General features: G+C 38.7%; 1 protein-coding gene across 8 annotated transcripts in view; it reads left to right on the top strand.

Moving 5' to 3' along the window:
• Positions 1–20922, top strand: part of KIF27 (kinesin family member 27) — an 86927-nt gene that overhangs the window by 45494 nt on the left and 20511 nt on the right. For all 8 annotated transcript variants that reach the window (XM_031014679.3, XM_055350843.2, XM_055350842.2 and 5 more), the window contains 3 exons: positions 7075–7188; positions 9839–10015; positions 18377–18592. In XM_031014679.3, the coding sequence (XP_030870539.2) occupies positions 7075–7188; positions 9839–10015; positions 18377–18592 (507 nt within the window). The remainder of the gene's footprint in view (positions 1–7074; positions 7189–9838; positions 10016–18376; positions 18593–20922) is intronic.

Raw genomic sequence — 20922 nt, 5'->3', positions numbered from 1 at the left:
AAAATTTTTAGTTTTGTTGAAGTCCAATTTATCTATTTTTTTCTTTTGTTGCTTGTGCTTTTTGGTGTCATGTCTAAGAATCCATTGCCTAAATCCAAGGTCATGAAGATTGATGTTTTCTGCTAAGAGTTTTATGGTTTTTGCTTTTATATTTAGGTCATTGGTCCATTTGGGGTCAGTTTTTGTATATGGTGTGAAGTAGTGGTCCACATTTATTCTTTTGCATGTGGAACTCCAGTTGTACCAGTACCATCTGTTGAAGAGACTGTTCTTTCATCCATTGAATGGACTTGGCACCCTTATCAAAAATCAGCTGGAGTGGGAAATAGGGAAATGCTGATAGGGGAAACGGGGAGATGTTGGTCAAATGGTACAAAGTTGCAGTTATGTAGAATAAATAAGTCTAGAGACTTAGTGTACAGCATGATGACTATTGTATACTGGAAATCTGCTAAGAGAATGGATTTCAGGTACTCTTACCACAAAAAAAAGCCAAAATGCTAACTATGTGAAGAGATAAATATGTTAGCTTGACTATGGTAATCATTTCACTATGTATACCAAAACATCATGTTGTATACCTTACATATGTACAATTTTGTTTTTTTGAGACAGGGTCTCACTCTGTCACCCAGGCTGAAGTGCGGTGGCATGATCATAGCCCACTGCAGCCTCCAATTCCTGGGCTCAAGTGATCCCCCTGCCTTAGCCTCCTAAGCAGTGGGACTACAGACGCACACCACCACACCTGGCTAATTTTTTTTCCCTACTTTTTATAGACAGTGTCTTGCTATATTTCCCAGGCTGGTTTTGAACTCCCGGCTTCAAGTGATCCTCTGGTCTTGGCCTCCCAAAGTATTGGGATCACAGACCTGAGCCACCATGCTTGGCCCCAATTTTTATTTTTAAAAAATCAACTGGCCGTAGATATATGGTTACTAAACTCTCAGTTCTATTCCATAGGTCTATATGTCTATCCTCATGCTAGTATCACACTATTTTGATTACTGTAGGTTTGTATTAAGTCTTGAAATTGGGAAGTAAGTCCTCCCACCTTGCTCTTCTTTTTCAAGATGATTTTGGCTATTCAGGGCCCCTACAATTTTCCATGTGAATTTGAGGATGGGCTTTTCCATTTCTGCAAAAAAGGCCATTGGAATTTTGATAAGGATTGTTGAATCTCTAGATTGCTCTGAGTAGTATTGACATCTTGACAATATTAAATTTTCTTATCCACGAGCATGGGAAGTCTTTCCATTTGTTTAGGTCTTCATTAATTTCTTTCAGCAATGTCGTAATTTTTAGTGTACCAGTAGTATTTTACCTCTTTACTTAAACTTGTTCCTAGATATTCTTTTAGATGCTATTATAAATGGAATTGCTTTTTAAATTTCCTTGACACTATACGATAACCCAGTGAAGAGTATGAGTTTAATTGCAGCTATGGAAAAGTATTCTATACTCACCTGGGATGGAGTATAGAAGTTAAGAGGGCAAAAATCAGAGCCATGAGGAACTCCCATATTTAAAAGAACTGGTAATAATAATAATGATATTCATAATAATGGTAATAATAATTATAGCAATAGTTAACATTTATTGAGATTTATATTCAGGCAATACTTTGCTAAGCATGTACATGTCATCTTTTATCCTTTTTTCTTATTTTCAACTTTTTTTTTCTTCTGGATTTGTCTTTAAATATCTTAGTTTTTTTCATCCTAAAATTATCCTCCTTCAACCTTTTTCCCCTCCCTTTCTTACCTCCCCTTTGTAACCAAACTTCTTGGAAAAGTTGACTGCATTTGTTTCTGTTACTTCGACTTTCATTCATTCTCTTATCCTCTCCAGCTGGCTTCTGGCTCTATCACCCACTTCACAGCTCTTGAGAAGTTCACTAGTGCTCTCTCTGTCACTAAAGTCCTTATCTTAATACTGTGCATCCAGCACAGTTCAGCACTCCCTCCATCTTGAAGTATTTTCCCCTTGCCTTTGTGACGTTATACTTTCCTTGTTTTTTCCTCTCTTCCTGATTGCTTGTTCTCTGTCTTGGCTAGCTCATCCTACTCCACCAGTCCTTTTAAATATGGGAGTTCCTCATGGCTCTGGTCTCTGCCCTCTTCTATACTCCATCCTAGGTGAGTATAGGATACTTTTCCATGGCTGCAATTAAACTGAAAATTTCCAAATTTAATGCTTAATCCCAAGTCTGTTCTTTGAGCTCCAACCTCTTCCCTAGGTTGTCTTATAGATGAATTAATGATCTTCCTTGCTTACCTTTCCATGATTCCCCACTCCCTGCTCCCTTCATGGGGGAAAAATGTAGTTCTCCAATGTGCCTTACATGATATATCAGTTGGGTGTGCTAGAAATTTAGGCATCATCATTGGCTCTTGCGTCTTTCTTATGCATATCCAATGAACCATTAAAGCCTTCAGAGTATATCTTTAAAACACCATGAATCTGTCCAGTTTTCATTTCTGCTGCCAACAACTTAGTCTGTTTTGTTTTAGCTCTTCTTCCAATGTGAAGATCAGGCCAGGCTGTTCAGTGTTGTGGTCTTTGGATTTTAACTCCTCATCTCTCATAGGCCATGGCTTAAACCAGCAAGACATAGCACTCTCTAAATCCATGCTTAGGGAAAAGAAGACACTGTCTTCTTCAAAGAGTAGAAGTCTGCTGAAATGCAACTCTGCTTGTAACTCAAACTTTTACCTTCTTATCTAGTGCACTTTTTTGTTGTTGTTGAGACAAGGTCTTGCTCTGTCATCCAGGCTTGAGTGCAGTGATGTGATCATGGCTCACTGCAGCCTTGGCCTCCTGGGCTCAAGGAATCCTCCCACCTCAGCCTCCCAAGTAGCTAGGACTGCAGGCACATGCCAGCATACCTCACACATTTTTTAATTTTTTGTAGAGATAGGGTCTTACTATGTTGCCCAGGCTGATCTCGAACTCCTGGGCTCAAGTGATCCTCCTGCCTGAGCCTCCCAAAATGCTGGGATTACAGGCATAAGCCACCACACCTTGCCACCTAGGGCACTTTTATTCCATCTTGCCACATCTCTAATTTTAGTGAAATGACCCATTTATGGGGGATGTCAGGTATTCCAGAAAAAGGAACAGACTTTCCCAAAGATACATTGATGTATCCTCTACTTAATGCAAAAACAGAAAACCTGCTTACAGTCCTAAAGGATAAAATTTGCTGTCTGTTTGGAGCTAACTCTCTGAGACTCCTGTCTCTTTTCTACTTGACTAAACCATTTCCAAAGAATAGTACAACTTCTGCATAGGTTCTCTTCAGAGCAGTAGTTCTTAACTGAGGTCCATGGATAGGCTTTGAAGAAAAGATATGAGAACTCCTGAAATTGTGGGTGGTGGTGTGATCTTAAGCTTTTTAACCACCCATTTCCTCATCTATAAAATGGATTTTATAATAGTCCCTATATCATAGGATTGTTGTGAGGGCTAAATGGGATAATTAAATAGATACAAAAAGCCTAGCACAGTGCCTGGTACACAGTTATTTTAATATGTATAACAAAGATTACAATGTAAGAAAAAAGGCATTGTCTGGAGCAACATGTGGAAGAGGGAATTAGAAGTACTCCTGTGTCCTTTTTTTTTTTTTTTTTTTGACACGGAGTCTCTCTTTGTTGCCCAGGCTGGAGTGCAGTGGCGTGATCTCGTCTCACTGCAAGCTCTGCTTCCCAGGTTCATGCCATTCTCCTGCCTCAGCCTCCCAAGTAGCTGGGACTACAAGGCACTTGCCACCACACCCGGCTAATTTTTTTGTCTTTTTAATAGAGACAGGGTTTCACGGTGTTAGCTAGGATGGTCTCGATCTCCTGACCTTGTGATCTACCCACCTTGGCCTCCCAAAGTGCTGGGATTACAAGTGCAGTATACTTTTAAAGTGTATGTGGACAAACAGAAATAGTAGAGAGTCAACTCCAAGTATAAGCTCTCTTTATTTAAGGTAGCTTTATTTCATCATCCTGAAATGTGTAGGACTATCACAGGGGCTAAATTATAGCTATGAACTAGAACTAGGGAAGCATCAAGAACTATGGGTGGTAAACATAATAGAGTCCAAATTCACTCATAACTCAGATGGGTGTAACATTTTTCTTTATTTAGTCTATAGCACCTGTCTTCTTTGTGAGTGCACTTCTCTTCTATCCATGTCATGATTATTGCTGGAAATATGGTGGAAACTAATCAGATGTTCTCTCTGTTCAAACCTTGTTCTAAAAATGTAAACACTTCCTTTAAATACTTCTCAGGTCTTTTGAATAAGAATGCTCAGTCTCTTAGCCTCCTCTTCCCTATGCTTCTCTCCCTAAGATGACAGCCAGTGTATGTTGTAGTTGGGGGTATAGCCTTCTTTTATCCTATGCCTTGGAGTTGAGGATTGTGACCAGCTGGAAATTGTGCTCCCTTGTCCACCTTACCCTGCCTAATCTGCTGGCCCCTGATGATGAAACCCCTGGCTGGTATAACTCGCAGTTTGATCTTGCTTCTGGTTTAGAGCATGGGGGTGCTTTCCCTTCATCTCATCTCCCACTAGCATTATAAGCCCCTACTGAGGCTACTAGGCATTCTGTCTAGCTTGCTAGCCCAGTGGCCTGTCCTTATACCTAGTTTGGGAGCCAGTTCCCCACAGTGACTACCTACATTAGCTCTCAACTCAGGATCCATGACTACCTACATTAGCTCTCAACTCAGGATCCATGCCACTTGAGACCAAGGAGTCCAATTGGGGTCTCTTTCCTAATCGTACCTCTCTGCTTTTTCAGCAAGGCTGGGCAATTGTATATGGGTGTGGGGCTTCTGCACTGCAGTCTGCATTTTCTCTCCTGAATAGTTTAGGAGCCCATCTCTCCCCATTGATACCTTTACTTATCATCCCCCTTTCTGGACCAAAACTCAGACAGAGGACAATTGGGAAACAAGTCTTCCTTACTGTCTGTTTTCTCCTTTCTGCCATTCCCAGGGCTGGAGAGCACTAGGCTTTTCTTTTACTTCCTATCAGTGCTTCTGAAATTACTTGTGGAGAAGGTATAATTTTTATTTTGTTATAAATTTGTCACAGCCTAACACTTTTATAAAACATGAATTAGTAGAAAAGTGAAATTTAAAATATACAAATAAAAGTCCATTTTAAAAATTGTTAGAGTCATCAGACATAAAATTATTCTGTCAAATTGCTATAAAAGTATCTCAGCACTTTCAATTGTGTACTTATCCATCACAGACCAGTAACAGAGAGTATGTGAACTGGCCAGCTTTGACTCATGGCCTCCTTCCTGTACTTCTAAGCTTTAGTGATGGACAACATCATTTCTAAACCCCTAGAAGGCACCATGAACATTGCGCCTTTTGTTTTGTTTTGTTTTGTTTTGAGACGGAGTCTCACTCTGTCACCTAGGCTAGAGTGCAGTGGCGCGATCTCAGCTCACCGTAATCTCTGCCTCTCAAGTTCAAGCGATTCTCGTGCCTCAGCCTCCTGAGTAGCTGGGAATACAGGCACACGCCCGGCTAATTTTTGTATTTTTAGTAGAGACGGGGTTTCCCCATGTTGGCCAGACTGGTCTTGAACTCCTGACCTCAGGTGATCAGCCTGCCTCGGCCTCCCAAAGTGCTGGATTACAGGCATAAGCCTCCACTCCTGGCCAACATCGCACCTCTTGACTTGACCCTTAAGATGTGGATGGAGGCTGGGCGTGGTGGCTCATGCTTGTAATTCCAGCACTTTGGGAGGCTGAGGCAGGTGGATCACCTGAGGTCAGGAGTTCGAGACCAGCCTGGCCAACATGGTAAAACCCTATCTCTCCTAAAAAATAAAAAAGAAAATACAAAAATTAGCCAGGTGTGGTGGCACACGCCTATAATACCAGCTACTCAGGAGGCTGAGGCATGAGAATTACTTGAAACCTGGGAGGCGGAGGTTGCAGTGGGCCAAGATTATGCCATTGCATCCAGCCTGCGTGACAGAGTGAGACTTTGTCTAGGAAAAAAGGTGGAAAATGCACTTCATAAGACCATGATCTGTCTTCCAAGTCTATTCTCATATTGCAAACTCCCATTTTTGAACACTAGAAATTGAACATTACTTTTCTTTTTGCATTTCTACATAATAAATTTTAATATACTCACAGCAGATGGATGTCTTGGGTGGAGTAACTATGAAAGTAATAAGCTCAGAAAGGCAGAAGAGAATAACCCACTTATAAATTTCAGACTCTTATCCTTGTTACGCTAATGTGTAACACTCACGAAGAATGAAAAAAACGCTGTTTTGTTAGTAAATCCTAATTTTTGCAGTTGTATTGTATTGCTTCAGTAAGAGCTAACATTCCTTTCTTCTTAGATATGCTAATTACCCTGGTCTGATCACTATACGTTATATGTATTGAAATAATCACTGTGTACCTCACGAAAATGTACAATTATTATTTGTCAATTAAAAATTAAGGTTGAGCATGGTGACTTATGCCTATAATCCCAGAACTTTAGGAAGTTGAGGCTGGAGGATCACTGGAGGCCAGGAAGATCACTGGAGACTGGCCTGGGCAACATAACAAGACCCCATCTCTACAAAAAATTTTTAAAAAAAGTTAGCTGGATGTGGTGGTACACACCTGTAGTCCTAGCTACTTGGGAGGCTGAGGTGAGAGGATTACTTGAGCCCAGGAGCTTGAGCTTACAGTGAGCTATGATCACGCCATTGCACTCTAGTCTAGATACAGAGTGAGACCCTATCTCTAAAAAATTTTTTTAAACAAAAAAATCCGCACATTATTTTCTTCTCAAATAGAGCCCCAACTGTCATCTACTCATTTTCTCTTTCTGTGACTAAGGAAGTAAATGTTAAGAAAATGTGGCTGGATGGCTTGAGCCCAGGAGTTTGAGGCTATGATTGTGCCACTGCACTCCAGCCTGGGTGACAGAGCGAGAGCTTGTCTCCAAAAAAAAAAAAAAAAAAGAAAAAAAAAAGAAAATAATTGTCATCAGCATACTTAATGGTTAGGTGTAAAAGCAATAAGGTGTTTTCAATTTCTTTTTCTATAGGAAATACAATTAAAAACAGGACAGGAAGAAGGTCTAAAACCGAAAGCTGAGGACCTTGATGCATGTAACTTGAAAAGGAGAAAATGTTCGTTTGGAAGTAGAGACCATCTCCAGGTTTGTCAATTCTATTTAGTGTTTCCTGGTTTCTCTTCAATCTGATGGTTGTCTAAATAGAGGTAAACTCACACCTGTAATCCTAGCACTTTGGGACGCCGAGGTGGGTGGATCACCTGCGGTCGGGAGTTCAAGACCAGCCTGGTCAACATGGTAAAACCCCGTCTCTACTAAAAGTATAAAAATTAGCTGGGCTTGGTGACAGGCACTTGTAATCCCAGCTACTTGGGAGGCTGAGGCAGGAGAATCGCTTGAACCCTGGAGGTGGAGGCTGCAGTGAGCCGAGACCATGCCACTGCACTCCAGACTGGGCAACAAGAGCAAAACTCCCTCTCAATAAATAGATAGGTAGATAGATAGATAGATAGAGAGATAGATAGATGTAAAAACTGGTGGACTCTGAATAAAACCTTCAAACGCTAGATGCCGCCCAAATGCAAAATTTCTAGTATTTGTTTTGAAACTTTTATTATTTTTCTTTTCTTAAATTTTAGATTCAGGGATACACATGCAGGTTTGTTACATGGGTATATTGTGTGATGCTAAGATTTGGGCTTCTAATAATCCTGTTGCCCAAGTAGTGAAAGTTTTATTATTACAAAATTATGTTCTCATCCAGAAATGTGCTGTATTTTTTGTTTTTTCTTGCTCTCAGCAGAATCAATATATTCTTATTTCAGTAGAAATGAGTTGATTTGAATGTTGTAGAATATAAACATGAAATCCATGTTCACTGGACTGTATTTATTCCCATCTCATGAAGACGAGTATATTTTATTTTTTTTTGAGACAGAGTCTCGCTCTGTCACCCAGGCTGGAGTGCTGTGGCACGATCTCAGCTCACTGCAAGCTCCGCCTCCCGGGTTCACACCATTCTCTTGCCTCAGCTTCCCAAGTAGCTGGGACCACAGGTGCCCACCACCATGCCTGGCTAATTTTTTGTATTTTTAGTAGAGACGGGGTTTCACCATGTTAGCTAGGATGGTTTCAATTTCATGATCTGCCCGCCTCGGCCTCCCAAAATGCTGGGATTACAGGTGTGAGCCACCGCGCCCAGCTGAAGACAAGTATATTTCTAAAAATCAGAACTCTACATTCAAAGAAAACCAAATTGTATATATACTTTATATATTAAAAAGCCATTATTTTAGTGCCACCTTTTAAAAAGAAAGTCATAATCCACAAACTAATTTTGAAGTTCAAAGAAATTGAAATTTTAAATTTTATGTAAGCAAAAAATACTGTATTTAAAATACCTAGAATGCAGTTATCTCTACCTTACTTTAGAAAGATTTATTCTCTCTTCATAAATTTTACATTACATTTTCTTAGTGACATTTAATAGTGACATGGGTACATTCCCATACAAACCCATTCCACCCAGAAATGTCATCACCAGTTGTAATTTTTTAGGCTTTTTCCTTTTAAGTGGAGCTTAAAAAGAGTCTCTTATTCATCTTTCAAACCCCACTCACAGTTTAAGAATGTTTGTAGAATATATTTAAGTAACTTGCTAGACTTCCTAGGATCTCCTACTGGAGTATTTAAGGATATGACAAAATTAACATTTTTATAGTTGCTCTTTCTCTTCCTAATAATTGTAGAGCTACTATAATATTTTAGGCTCCAGTGTTATCTGGACATGATAGTGCTTATAAGATTATACTATTAATATCTTGGTATTATTGGAAGACCGAATAGCTATGCATCTTCTTTGTCTTGGCCATTTTGCTCTCTTTTTCTCATATATATTCACTGTCTCATTGTATGATAGATTTCCAGAAACCCTTTCTATAAGGTTCATGAAGGACTAGGAAATAATACTATATGGATTTCTTTTCCTATTTATTTGTTGTTTTGGTGGCAGTGCTTCATTACCATGTCCACTTGGTAGAGTTCCTTTTAAACAGTCATATTCCATCTATATTTATGTTTGTATTTGTTTCCGCATATCCTTAATTCAAGAGAGTACTCAGATGTCTGTTTTGGAGATCTTTTCAGCAATTTTTTATTTTTGTTTTTTTCTTTTTTAAAAATAATTATTTGAGGTTGACAAGCTACAATGCAAATTGGCTTTCCTTCCATCCTCCATCATCTGTGTCTTCCACTGTGTGTATTCATTTATTCACTTCATTGACTGACTGAATCAGGCATTCATTCACTCATTCATTTAACATTTTATTGAATGCCTACTGTGGCCCAGGCAATATACCAGCCATGTGGATAGACGGGTAAAAACTACAGCCCCTGCGATCAATCAAGGAGCTCAAGCTGGGGAGATAGATACGTAGGGCAGCCACCAGTGTAAGTGCTGTGATGGAACTGTGCACCACTACAACAGAGTAAAAGACTCCAGCATGTTCTTAATATAGGCATAGAAAATTATCAGCCCTTTCTTCGTCAGGCTAAAAAATCCTAGACTGTTTAACATATCTGGGGAGTAAATTTTAATTCTTTATAAAACAACATAGCTACATCTTGACTAGAACCACTGATGTCTTTAGGATCTCAGACAGCTACCTGAGTTACTCTGAGTGATAGTTTTTAAATGTTCATTTAAGAGATTTCAGCCAATCTGAAATTCTATTATTACCATATAATTTTTATGGCAGAAGGAAAAACAAGTAACTTTTTTTTAATTTTAATGTAGAAATTGGATGAGCAAAAGAAATGGTTAGATGAAGAAGTAGAGAAAGTTCTGAACCAACGCCAAGAATTAGAGGAGCTGGAAGCAGACTTAAAGAAACGGGAGGCCATAGTTTCTAAGAAGGAGGCTCTGTTACAGGAGAAGATTCACCTGGAAAATAAGAAATTGAGATCTAGTCAGGTATTCTGTTTAATACACTACTTGATTCTGGTTGTAAACCACTCCCCACTCCCCACTAGGATGGCTATAATCAGAAAAACGTAGTTAGAAATGTGTGGGAGGAGGTGGAGAAATTGGGACCTTCATACACTCCTGGTGAAATTGGAAAATGGTGCAATTGCTTCGGATAACCATTTTGTAGTTCCTCAAAAGGCTAAACTTACGGATACTATGTGACCCAGTAATCTCACTCCTAGGGATGGGTGGGAGGGTGGGTGGGTGGATTAATGGATGGATGGATGGATGGATAGATGGATAGATAGATAGATAGATAGATAGATAGATAGATAGATAGATAGATAGATCGATCGATCGATCTATCTCTGTATGTATTTCTCCATGAGAAATGAAAGCATGTATCCACACAAAAACTTGAACATGAACATTCATAGTAACATTATTCATAATAGCTAAAAACTGAAAACAACACAAATGTTCATCAAGTGATGAATGGATAAACTGTGATTATCCATACAATAGCGTATTATTTGACAATAGAAGGCAATGAAGTACTGATACATGCTACAACATGGATGAACCTTGAAAACCTATGTTAAGTGAAAGAAACCAGTCACAAAAGACCACCTTTGTATAATACCATTTGTATCAAGTCTCCAGAATGGGCAATTCCATTTCTGTCCAGAGACAAAAACTAGAATAGTGGTTACCTAGGGTTGGTGGGGGATTGCGGGGGGAAATAGAATGCCTACTAATAGGTGTGGGGTTTCTTTTTTTTTTGGGGGGGGTGAATAAAATATAAAATTGATTGTGGTGATGGTTACATAACTGTGAATATATGAAAAACCATTGAATTATATACTTCATTTTTTTTTTATTTTTTGAGACTGGAGTGCAGTGGCGCGATCTGTGCTCACTGCAACCTCTGCCTCCTGGGTTCAAGCGATTCTCCTGTCTCAGCCTCCCGAGTAGCTCGGATTACAGGCACACACCACCATGCCCAGCTAATTTTTGTATTTTTAGTAGATACTGGGTTTCACCATATTGGTCAGACTGGTCTCGAACTTCTGACCTTGTGATCCGCCCATCTTGGCCTCCCAAAGTGCTGGAATTACAGGCATGAGCCACCATGCCCGGCCTTGAGTTATATACTTTAAATTGGTGAACTGCATGGTATGTAGATTATATCTCATTAAAGCTATTATGTTTTTTGAAAAGCCATAAAAGGGAAAAGACAGTAGAGGAGATAACAGAGGACAAAAGATTACAAAAAAAGAAAAGATGGAAAGCAAATAGATGAGAGCTTATTAACTTAGCAGAACAGAAGATGCTGCATTCCAAGTACCTAGAGAGACACAAATGAGAGCCAGGCCAAGACCCTACATATATGCTATCACCACACATCTTACCAGCTTTTTAATACCTGACTCTGAAATGTGATGGGCATTTTAGGAATGCTTTAGATGTTTTCCTTTTTTAAAAATAACAGTTTTAGAGAGATAAAATTCACATAGAACATCAAAAAGACTCAGAAATGAAGGGACCAAGATTTTCAGAAGGCAGGAGTAGCATAAAGATGAAAACAGGGCATAGTCATGAAACTATTTTTTCTCACTCTGGGACCGATTTATTTTCTGAAGATTGAACCAGGCACAGCAAAGGTTGTGATAAGTCAAAAAAACTCCAAATAGGGAATGAATGCAAGTCTGCATATGAATCGTGAAACATCTATTTCCTAATCTCTACTTGGATCTAAGAATGCTGGCAGCCAGATTTATACTTCCTAGCCGGAGATTGGCATATTTTCTGAAACATCTAAAAAGATATGAAAACTCTTAAATTTGGAAGCCCCCACTTAAATAAGTGGCCCACATATATGCTTTTACCACAAATCTTATCTGCTTTTCGATACCTGACTCTGAAATATGATGGACATTTCAGGAATGCCACTATTAAAGACAGAAAACAAAACAAAAGGAAAAAATAAACTCAGAGACATTAGAGATAGAGCAAGAAGCCGAAAAAAACTTCACAGAAATCTTAATATCCTCAATGTGGTAAAAGATGACTATTTGTAAATAACTACAAGTTATTAAAAACATGAAAGAACTCTTGGAAATTAAAAGGGTTGGAGGATAGGCAGGGCGTGGTGGCTCACACCTGTAATCCCAGCACTTTGGGAGGCCAAGGCGGGCAGATCACTGGAGGTCAGGAGTTTGACACCAGCCTGACCAACATGGTGAAACCCTGTCTCTTCTAAAAATACAAAAATTAGCCAGGCGTGGTTGTGGGCACCTGTAATCCCAGGTACTTGGGAGCTGAGGCAGGAGAATCACTTGAACCTGAGAGGCAGAGGTTGCAGTGAGCCGAGACCATGCCATTGCACTCCAGTCTGGGTGACAAGAGCAAAACTGCATCTCAAAAAAAAGGGTCAGAGGATAAAGTTGAGGAAATATTCCAAAAAGTAAGTAAAAATATAAGTTAATAGAAAGTAGGAGCAAAACATTTTTAATTGGCAGATAAATCCAGAAAGCCCAAGATCCAAGTAATGGGAATTCCAGAAAGATACAACAGAGAAAACAGAAAAGAGGAGAGTATCAAAGACATCATATAAAAAATTTTCTCAACACCAGTAATGTGAGGCTCTAGGCCTCTCACGTGCAGAGACACACATAGGCTCAAAATAAAGGGATGGAGGAAGATATACCAAGCAAATGGAAAACAAAAAAAGGCAGGGGTTGCAATCCTAGTCTCTGATAAAACAGACTTTAAACTAACAAAGATCAAAAGAGATAAAGAAGGCCATTACATAATGGTAAAGGGATCAATTCAACAAGAAGAGCTAACTATCCTAAATATATATGCACCCAATACAGGGGCACCCAGATTCATAAAGCAAGTCCTTAGAGACCTAGAAAGAGACTTAGACTCCCACACAATAATAATGGGAGACTTTTAACACCTCACTGTCAACATTAGACAGATCCATGAGACAGAAAGTTAACAAGGATATCCAGGAATTGAACTCAGCTCTGCACCAAGCAGACCTAATAGACATCTACAGAACTTTCCACCCCAAATCAACACAATATACATTCTTCTCAGCACCACATCACACTTATTCCAAAATTGACCACATAGTTGGAAGTAAAGCACTCCTCAGCAAACGTAAAAGAACAGAAATTATAACAAACTGTCTCTCAGACTACAGTGCAATCAAACTAGAACTCAGGATTAAGAAACTCACTCAAAACCGCTCAACTACATGGAAACTGAACAACCTGCTCCTGAATGACTACTGGGTACATAACGAAATGAAGGCAGAAATAAAGATGTTCTTTGAAACCAACAAGAACAAAGACACAACATACCAGAATCTCTGGGACACATTTAAAGCAGTGTGTAGAGGGAAATTTATAGCACTAAATGCCGACAAGAGAAAGCAGGAAAGATCTAAAATTAACAGCCTAACATCACAATTAAAAGAATTAGAGAAGCAAGAGCAAACACATTCAAAAGCTAGCAGAAGGCAAGAAATAACTAAGATCAGAGCAGAACTGAAGGAGATAAAGACACAGAAAACCCTTCAAAAAATCAGTGAATCAAGGAGCTGGTTTTTTGAGATCAAGAAAATTGATGGACTGCTAGTAAGACTAATAAAGAAGAAAAGAGAGAAGAATCAAATAGACGCAATAAAAAATGATAAAGGGGATATCACCACCAATCCCACAGAAATACAAACTACCATCAGAGAATACTATAAACACCTCTATGCAAATAAACTAGTAAATCTAGAAGAAATGGATAAATTCCTGGACACATACACCCTCCCAAGACTAAACCAGGAGGAAGTTGAATCTCTGAATAGACCAATGACAGGCTCTGAAATTGAGGCAATAATTAATAGCTTACCAACCGAAAAAAGTCCAGGATCAGACAGATTCACGGCCGAATTCTACCAGAGGTACAAGGAGGAGCTGGTACCATTCCTTCTGAACCTATTCCAATCAATAGAAAAAGAGGGAATCCTCCCTAACTCATTTTATGAGGCCAGCATCATCCTGATACCAAAGCCTGGCAGAGACAACAAAAAAAGAGAATTTTAGACCAATATCCCTGATGAACATGGATGCAAAAATCCTCAATAAAATACTGGCAAACCGAATCCAGCAGCACATCAAAAAGCTTATCCACCATGATCAAGTGGGCTTCATCCCTAGGATGCAAGGCTGGTTCAACATACGCAAATCAATAAATGTAATCCAGCATATAAACAGAACCAAAGACAAAAACCACATGATTATCTCAATAGATGCAGAAAAGGCCTGTGACAAAATTCAACAGCCCTTCATGGTAAAAACTCTCAATAAATTAGGTATTGAGGGGACATATCTCAAAATAATAAGGGCTATTTATGACAAACCCACAGCCAATATCGTACTGAATGGGCAAAAACTGGAAGCATTCCCTTTGAAAACTGGCACAAGACAGGGATGCCCTCTCTCACCACTCCTATTCAACATAGTGTTGGAAGTTCTGGCCAGGGCAATCAGGCAGGAGAAAGAAATAAAGGGTATTCAGTTAGGAAAAGAGGAAGTCAAATTGTCCCTGTTTGCAGATGACATGATTGTATATCTAGAAAACCCCATTGTCTCAGCCCAAAATCTCCTTAAGCTAATAAGCAACTTCAGCAAAGTCTCAGGATACAAAACCAATGTGCAAAAATCACAAGCATTTTTATACATCAATAACAGACAAACAGAGAGCCCAATCATGAGTGAACTCCCATTCACAATTGCTTCAAAGAGAATAAAATACCTAGGAATCCAACTTAGAAGGGATGTGAAGGATCTCTTCAAGGAGAACTACAAACCACTGCTCAATGAAATAAAAGAGGATACAAACAAATGGAAGAACATTCCATGCTCATGGGTAGGAAGAATCAATATCGTGAAAATGGCCATACTGCCCAAGGTAATTTATAGATTCAATGCCATCCCCATCAAGCTACCAATGACTTTCTTCACAGAATTGGAAAAAACTACTTTAAAGTTCATATGGAACCAAAAAAGAGCCCGCATTGCCAAGACAATCCTAAGCCAAAAGAACAAAGCTGGAGGCATCACGCTACCTGACTTCAAACTATACTACAAGGCTACAGTAACCAAAACAGCATGGTACTGGTACCAAAACAGAGATATAGACCAATGGAACACAACAGAGCCCTCAGAAATAATACCACACATCTACAACTCTCTGATCTTTGACAAACCTGACAAAAACAAGAAATGGGGAAAGGATTCCCTATTTAACAAATGGTGCTGGGAAAACTGGCTAGCCATATGTAGAAAGCTGAAACTGGATCCCTTCCTTACATCTTATACAAAAATTAATTCAAGATGGATTAAAGACTTAAATGTTAGACCTAAAACCATAAAAACCCTAGAAGAAAACCTAGGCAATACCATTCAGGAAATAGGCATGGGCAAGGACTTCATGTCTAAAACACCAAAAGCAATGGCAACAAAAGCCAAAATTGACAAATGGGATCTAATTAAACTAAAGAGCTTCTGCACAGCAAAAGAAACTACCATCAGAGTGAACAGGCAACCTACAGAATGGGAGAAAATTTTTGCAATCTACTCATCTGACAAAGGGCTAATATCTAGAATCTACAATGAACTCAAACAAATTTACAAGAAAAAAACAACCCCATCAACAAGTGGGCGAAGGATATGAAACAGACGCTTCTCGAAAGAAGACATTTATGCAGCCAACAGACACATGAAAAAATGCTCATCATCACTGGCCGTCAGAGAAATGCAAATCAAAACCACAATGAGATACCATCTCACACCAGTTAGAATGGCGATCATTAAAAAGTCAGGAAACAACAGGTGCTGGAGAGGATGTGGAGAAATAGGAACACTTTTACACTGTTGGTGGGACTGTAAACTAGTTCAACCATTGTGGAAGACAGTGTGGTGATTCCTCAAGGATCTAGAACTAGAAATACCATTTGACCCAGCCATCCCATTACTGGGTATATACCCAGAGGATTATAAATCATGCTGCTATAAAGACACATGCACACATATGTTTATTGCGGCACTATTCACAATAGCAAGACTTGGAACCAACCCAAATGTCCAACAATGATAGACTGGATTAAGAAAATGTGGCACATATACACTGTGGAATACTATGCAGCCATAAAAAATGATGAGTTCATGTCCTTTGTAGGGACATGGATGAAGCTGGAAACCATCATTCTCAGCAAACTATTGCAAGGACAAAAATCCAAACGCCGCATGTTCTCACTCATAGGTGGGAATTGAACAATGAGAACACTTGGACACAGGAAGGGGAACATCACACGCCGGGGCCTGTTGTGGGGTGGGTGAGGGGGGAGGGATAGCATTAGGAGATACACCTAATGTAAATGACGAGTTAATGGGTGCAGCACACCAACATGGCACATGTATACATATGTAACAAACCTGCACATTGTGCACATGTACCCTAGAACTTAAAGTTATATATATATATAAAGAAATAGCCCATCAAGGGGCCAGCAAAATGAGTACCCAAAAGATATCACTGTGAAGGTTTGGATACACTGACTGAGGAAAAAAGAAGGTCCTGAAAGCATCTAGACAAAAAAGACTACTTGTAAGTTGCAAGAATCAGAATGGCATTGGACTTCTCAGCTTTCCTCATTAGAAGTTTAAGATCTGAAGCAATCTTTAAACTCGTGAGGAAAATTAAGTCTAATAAATAATTTTCTTCTTAGCCAAACAATCAAATGTGAAGCTAGAATAAGCATTTTCAGGTAAAAAAAAAAAAAAAAATCTCCCATCAAGCCCATCCAGGGAAACTACTAGAGAATGTGCTCCACAAAAATAAGGGCACAAACTATGAAAAAGGAAGACTCAGGATTCTGAAAATGTGCTCCAACATGGAAATTCTCAGGAAATACCAAAGGGAAGACCCAGGACAACTGGTCCAGTGTGGAGCAGGAGGATGGATGCTCCAGGCAAAATGTTTCCAGAAAAGAACAGATTGAAAAGATTTCCTGATAAGTTTGATCAAATGAAAAAGTGTTGAGGAATTTTATAGTTCTGTTGGAGAAGAATTAGCTATAAGGTGCAATAAAAAGTTGTATCAAAACAGAAGCATGATCATTTCACACTAGATAGTTCACCTATGAATAACAAAGTTATAATAATGAAAATGAATATTGATTTAACTAAAAACTGTAATGTAACTTATATTGGGAGAATGGAGGAGGTTGGGAAGTAGAGTAGGTATAAGAGTGCTAAATCCTTATCTCCCATAATACATAGTCAGTAGACAATGTCTAAAATTGATAATGCCATTTAGAAACATGGACATAAACACCAGAAGAACCAACTGAAAAGGTTGAAGGCGGCCGTCTTGGAGTAGGATTCAATTAAAAGCTTGGGGGAGGGGAATGCTTTTTTGAAATTATAAACCTTATGATAGTACGTGTCTCTATAATAAACCTTATGGTAGTATATACAAATAATTACTGTGAAAAGTATTTTACAAATTACCTGAAATTTGACCATAGTGAACATCTCCATAAATCTGACCATATTTTCTGATTAGAATGAAATACGAGTAAAAACAAATTATATGTTTAAGCCAACCAATCATATGTTTAAACACACCACATCTCAACCCCTAGTAAATTGTAACATAATTCTACAATGTAGAATGTAAGCCAAGAAAGAAAAGTTCAATTTAGAAAATAAGGAAAAAGAAAAATACTGCCTCTGAAAACCTAGTCAAGGCAATTCTTGGTAGTAAACTCAGAGTTTAAATAGACTTTTTTTTTAAAAAAAGTCATTCAACTTAAGATTTTAGAAAATGAACACCCCGGTCGGGTGCAGTGTCTCACGTCTGTAATCTCAGAACTTTGTGGGGCTGAGGCGGGTGGATCACCTGAGGTCAGGAGTTCGAGACCAGCCTGGGCATATAGTAAAACCCTGTCTCTACTAAAAATACAAAAAATTAGCTGCACGTGTTGATGAGTGCTTGTAATCCCAGCAACCAGGGAGGCTGAAGCAGGAGAATCGCTTGAACCTGGGAAGCGGAGGTTGCAGTCAGCTGAGGTTGCACCACTGCACTCTAGCCTGGGGAACAAGAGCAAAACTCCATGTCAAAAACAAAAAAAGAAAATGAATACCCCCTCCCTCAAAAAAATCCATGGGAGAAAACAATAATATAAAAACTAAAAATATATTCATTTAGCAATTTTCTCTATGTTTTTCCTAATTTTTATGCAGTCTAGATTTCTAGTAACTGTTTTTGGGGTGGCTGGTGGGTTGTATCTTTTAGGCCTTAAACACAGATAGTTTGAAAATATCAACTCGCCTGAACTTACTGGAACAAGAGTTGTCTGAAAAGAATGTGCAGCTCCAGACCAGTACAGCTGAGGAGAAAACAAAGATTTCAGAGCAAGTTGAAGTCCTCCAGAAAGAAAAGGATCAGCTCCAGAAACGAAGACACAGTGTGGATGAAAAACTTAAAAATGGTAGAGTGTTATCACCTGAAGTAAGTCAGTATTCTTTGGAACTGGAGGTGCTGTATGATGGATCACTTGAGTGATTTCCTCAGTCTTTTTCACATAATCATAAATATTATCTGGTAAACTTGGTTCCGTGAGATTTTGTCAGATGTAGTGAGTTCACCTGGCACTTATTTGGCACCATAAACCACGCTGGACTAGAGACTGAGATATCCTTACATAGTGGTCCATGGACATGGCCCCTTCCTGGCACTGCCAGGCATTTGGAAACTATTACTTTCCTTGAGTATATTTGCCTTCTCAGCTGGGGTTTCTCGTCTGAAATCACAGAACATAGAAAATGATTTGAGGGACTCTTCTGGAGGGCACCTGACTTTTCTCTATACATATTTCTTGAAGGATACTAGGTAATTTATTACATACAAGAGATGCCTAAGGAATTAGGGGTTAATTCTTTCCATGAAACCTTGGTTTAGAAGGCCCAGCGTCCATACTATGTCCAGCCAAATAGATGCACAAAATTCCAATCCCAGTAAAAGACCTTTTAGTTATAGTTACAGTTTTTTTAAAACTATAGTTTTAGTTATAGTTTTTTAAAACTATGTAGAAGATGATTCATTTATGGGCTGTCAAATTGCCCCAGACTTTGTCTTTTTTCAAAATTTTCAGTCAGTTGGCAGTGGTACCTTTACCTTACTTCATCAGAGAAAGATGAATTTTTGAATCTGAACTTCCTCTGCAAATATTTATTGTTGGTGTCTCATCATTACCAAACCAAGGGAAAATTGCTAAGAGAAGGTGAATAGCTGAGAATCACACACAGTGGTGAATCTTATAATGTTTTAGTTTGGAGCAAGTGACAGGAAGTTATGAGGGCTAGTTAAGAAATAGGAGCAAGGATAACATTAGATTGTTGCTCACTGAGAATTGATGAAAGGATTGACTTACAAATCAATCCTTGATTGGGGGCTAAGTGGCAGTTGAAAGGAACATTATAGACCTCTGTTGCCCTGTTTTATAACTTAAGCTAGGTAGCTGTGCAGAGGAACAGAGAGCCAGGCTGTCCTCCCAAGGTATTAAATTGGAGCCCAAGGGTTATAGATTTGAAGACATGAGAGCCTAAGATACAGCAGAATTCAAATATTTAAGGAATTCTGCCTGCCTGTGACTATTACTAAGCTCTATAGAAGATAGAAGAAGCAAAAAAAAAAAAAAAACCCAAAGTATTATGTTTCCCTTGAGAAATTAATACTCTATTTGGGAAAACAGATAGAAATATAAGAAAACTCTAAACTCTGAAGGACATTGAAAATCAAGTTGTGGATAACGTATTACAGCTATACCTCTTACATTATTTATTCAAAGCAATGAAGTGATCATTTGGGGGAAGATTCATCAAGGCAGCCTCAGTAGATCAGAATCTTGAGCTAGATTATGAAAAACATGATATGCACTGGCAGATACAAGAAAGAAGTCCGTTTTAGACAGAACATCTTTGAAGAAGGCACAGAGATGAGAATTAACAAATTATGTTTGCAGTAGGGTAGAGTTCCATTAATATCAAGAAACATTTAGGTTTCTATTTCATGTGGGATCCTGTAACAAAAAACATTATTTACAGATTTGTGGTGAAAATATAGTACGGTGCATGATACCTATTTTGCAGCTATTCTGGACTGGGGTTTGAGGGAATGATGAGCCTCCTACAACTGGTAGAGTTCTACTTACTCACATGAGCTTCTATGCACCTTTCTTCCACATGGTTGGTTCTTAGTGTAGCTCTCAAGTGAGGCTCTGCTCTTATCACGATTTTAAAGCCAAGGTTAATATTCCAAATAGATCTGTCACTAGCAGATGATCGAGAACATGAGATTCTGATGTGACACAAGGTATCAATAAAATCTAGTTGGAATGGTTTGCTATCTTAATGTCTTTAAGCTTGTTTAGGATAATTTTCTCTTTCCACAGTAAATTAAAATATTTTTCCTAATTTTATTACTTTAAGGAAATGGATAGAAAGATTTTAGATCGTTACACTAATAGAAGATTACCCAACAGTTTACTACAGACAAGTCACACTGCTTTTTTTTTTTTTTTTGGTAAAATCCAGAAACTAAAATTAAAGAATACCTGAACTTTAGATTTCTAATAATACAGAGTAGTTGCTTAATAAGTAGGGAGGAAAATATAAGAACTATTATGTTTATCTAATCTTTTAAACTTTTAATTTCTCATTTTATGATGAGAACATACTTTTTTTTTTTTTTTTGAGATGGAGTCTCACTCTGTCACTCAGGGTGGAGTGCAGTGGTGCGATCTCGGCTCACTGCCTCCATCTCCTGGGTTCAAGCAATTC

This window comes from Gorilla gorilla, chromosome 13 (assembly GCF_029281585.2).
Source record: "Gorilla gorilla gorilla isolate KB3781 chromosome 13, NHGRI_mGorGor1-v2.1_pri, whole genome shotgun sequence".
NCBI classification, from domain to species: domain Eukaryota; kingdom Metazoa; phylum Chordata; class Mammalia; order Primates; family Hominidae; genus Gorilla; species Gorilla gorilla.
Note: the sequence above shows the minus strand (reverse complement) of the source record. Positions and strands in the feature narration are given on the sequence as shown.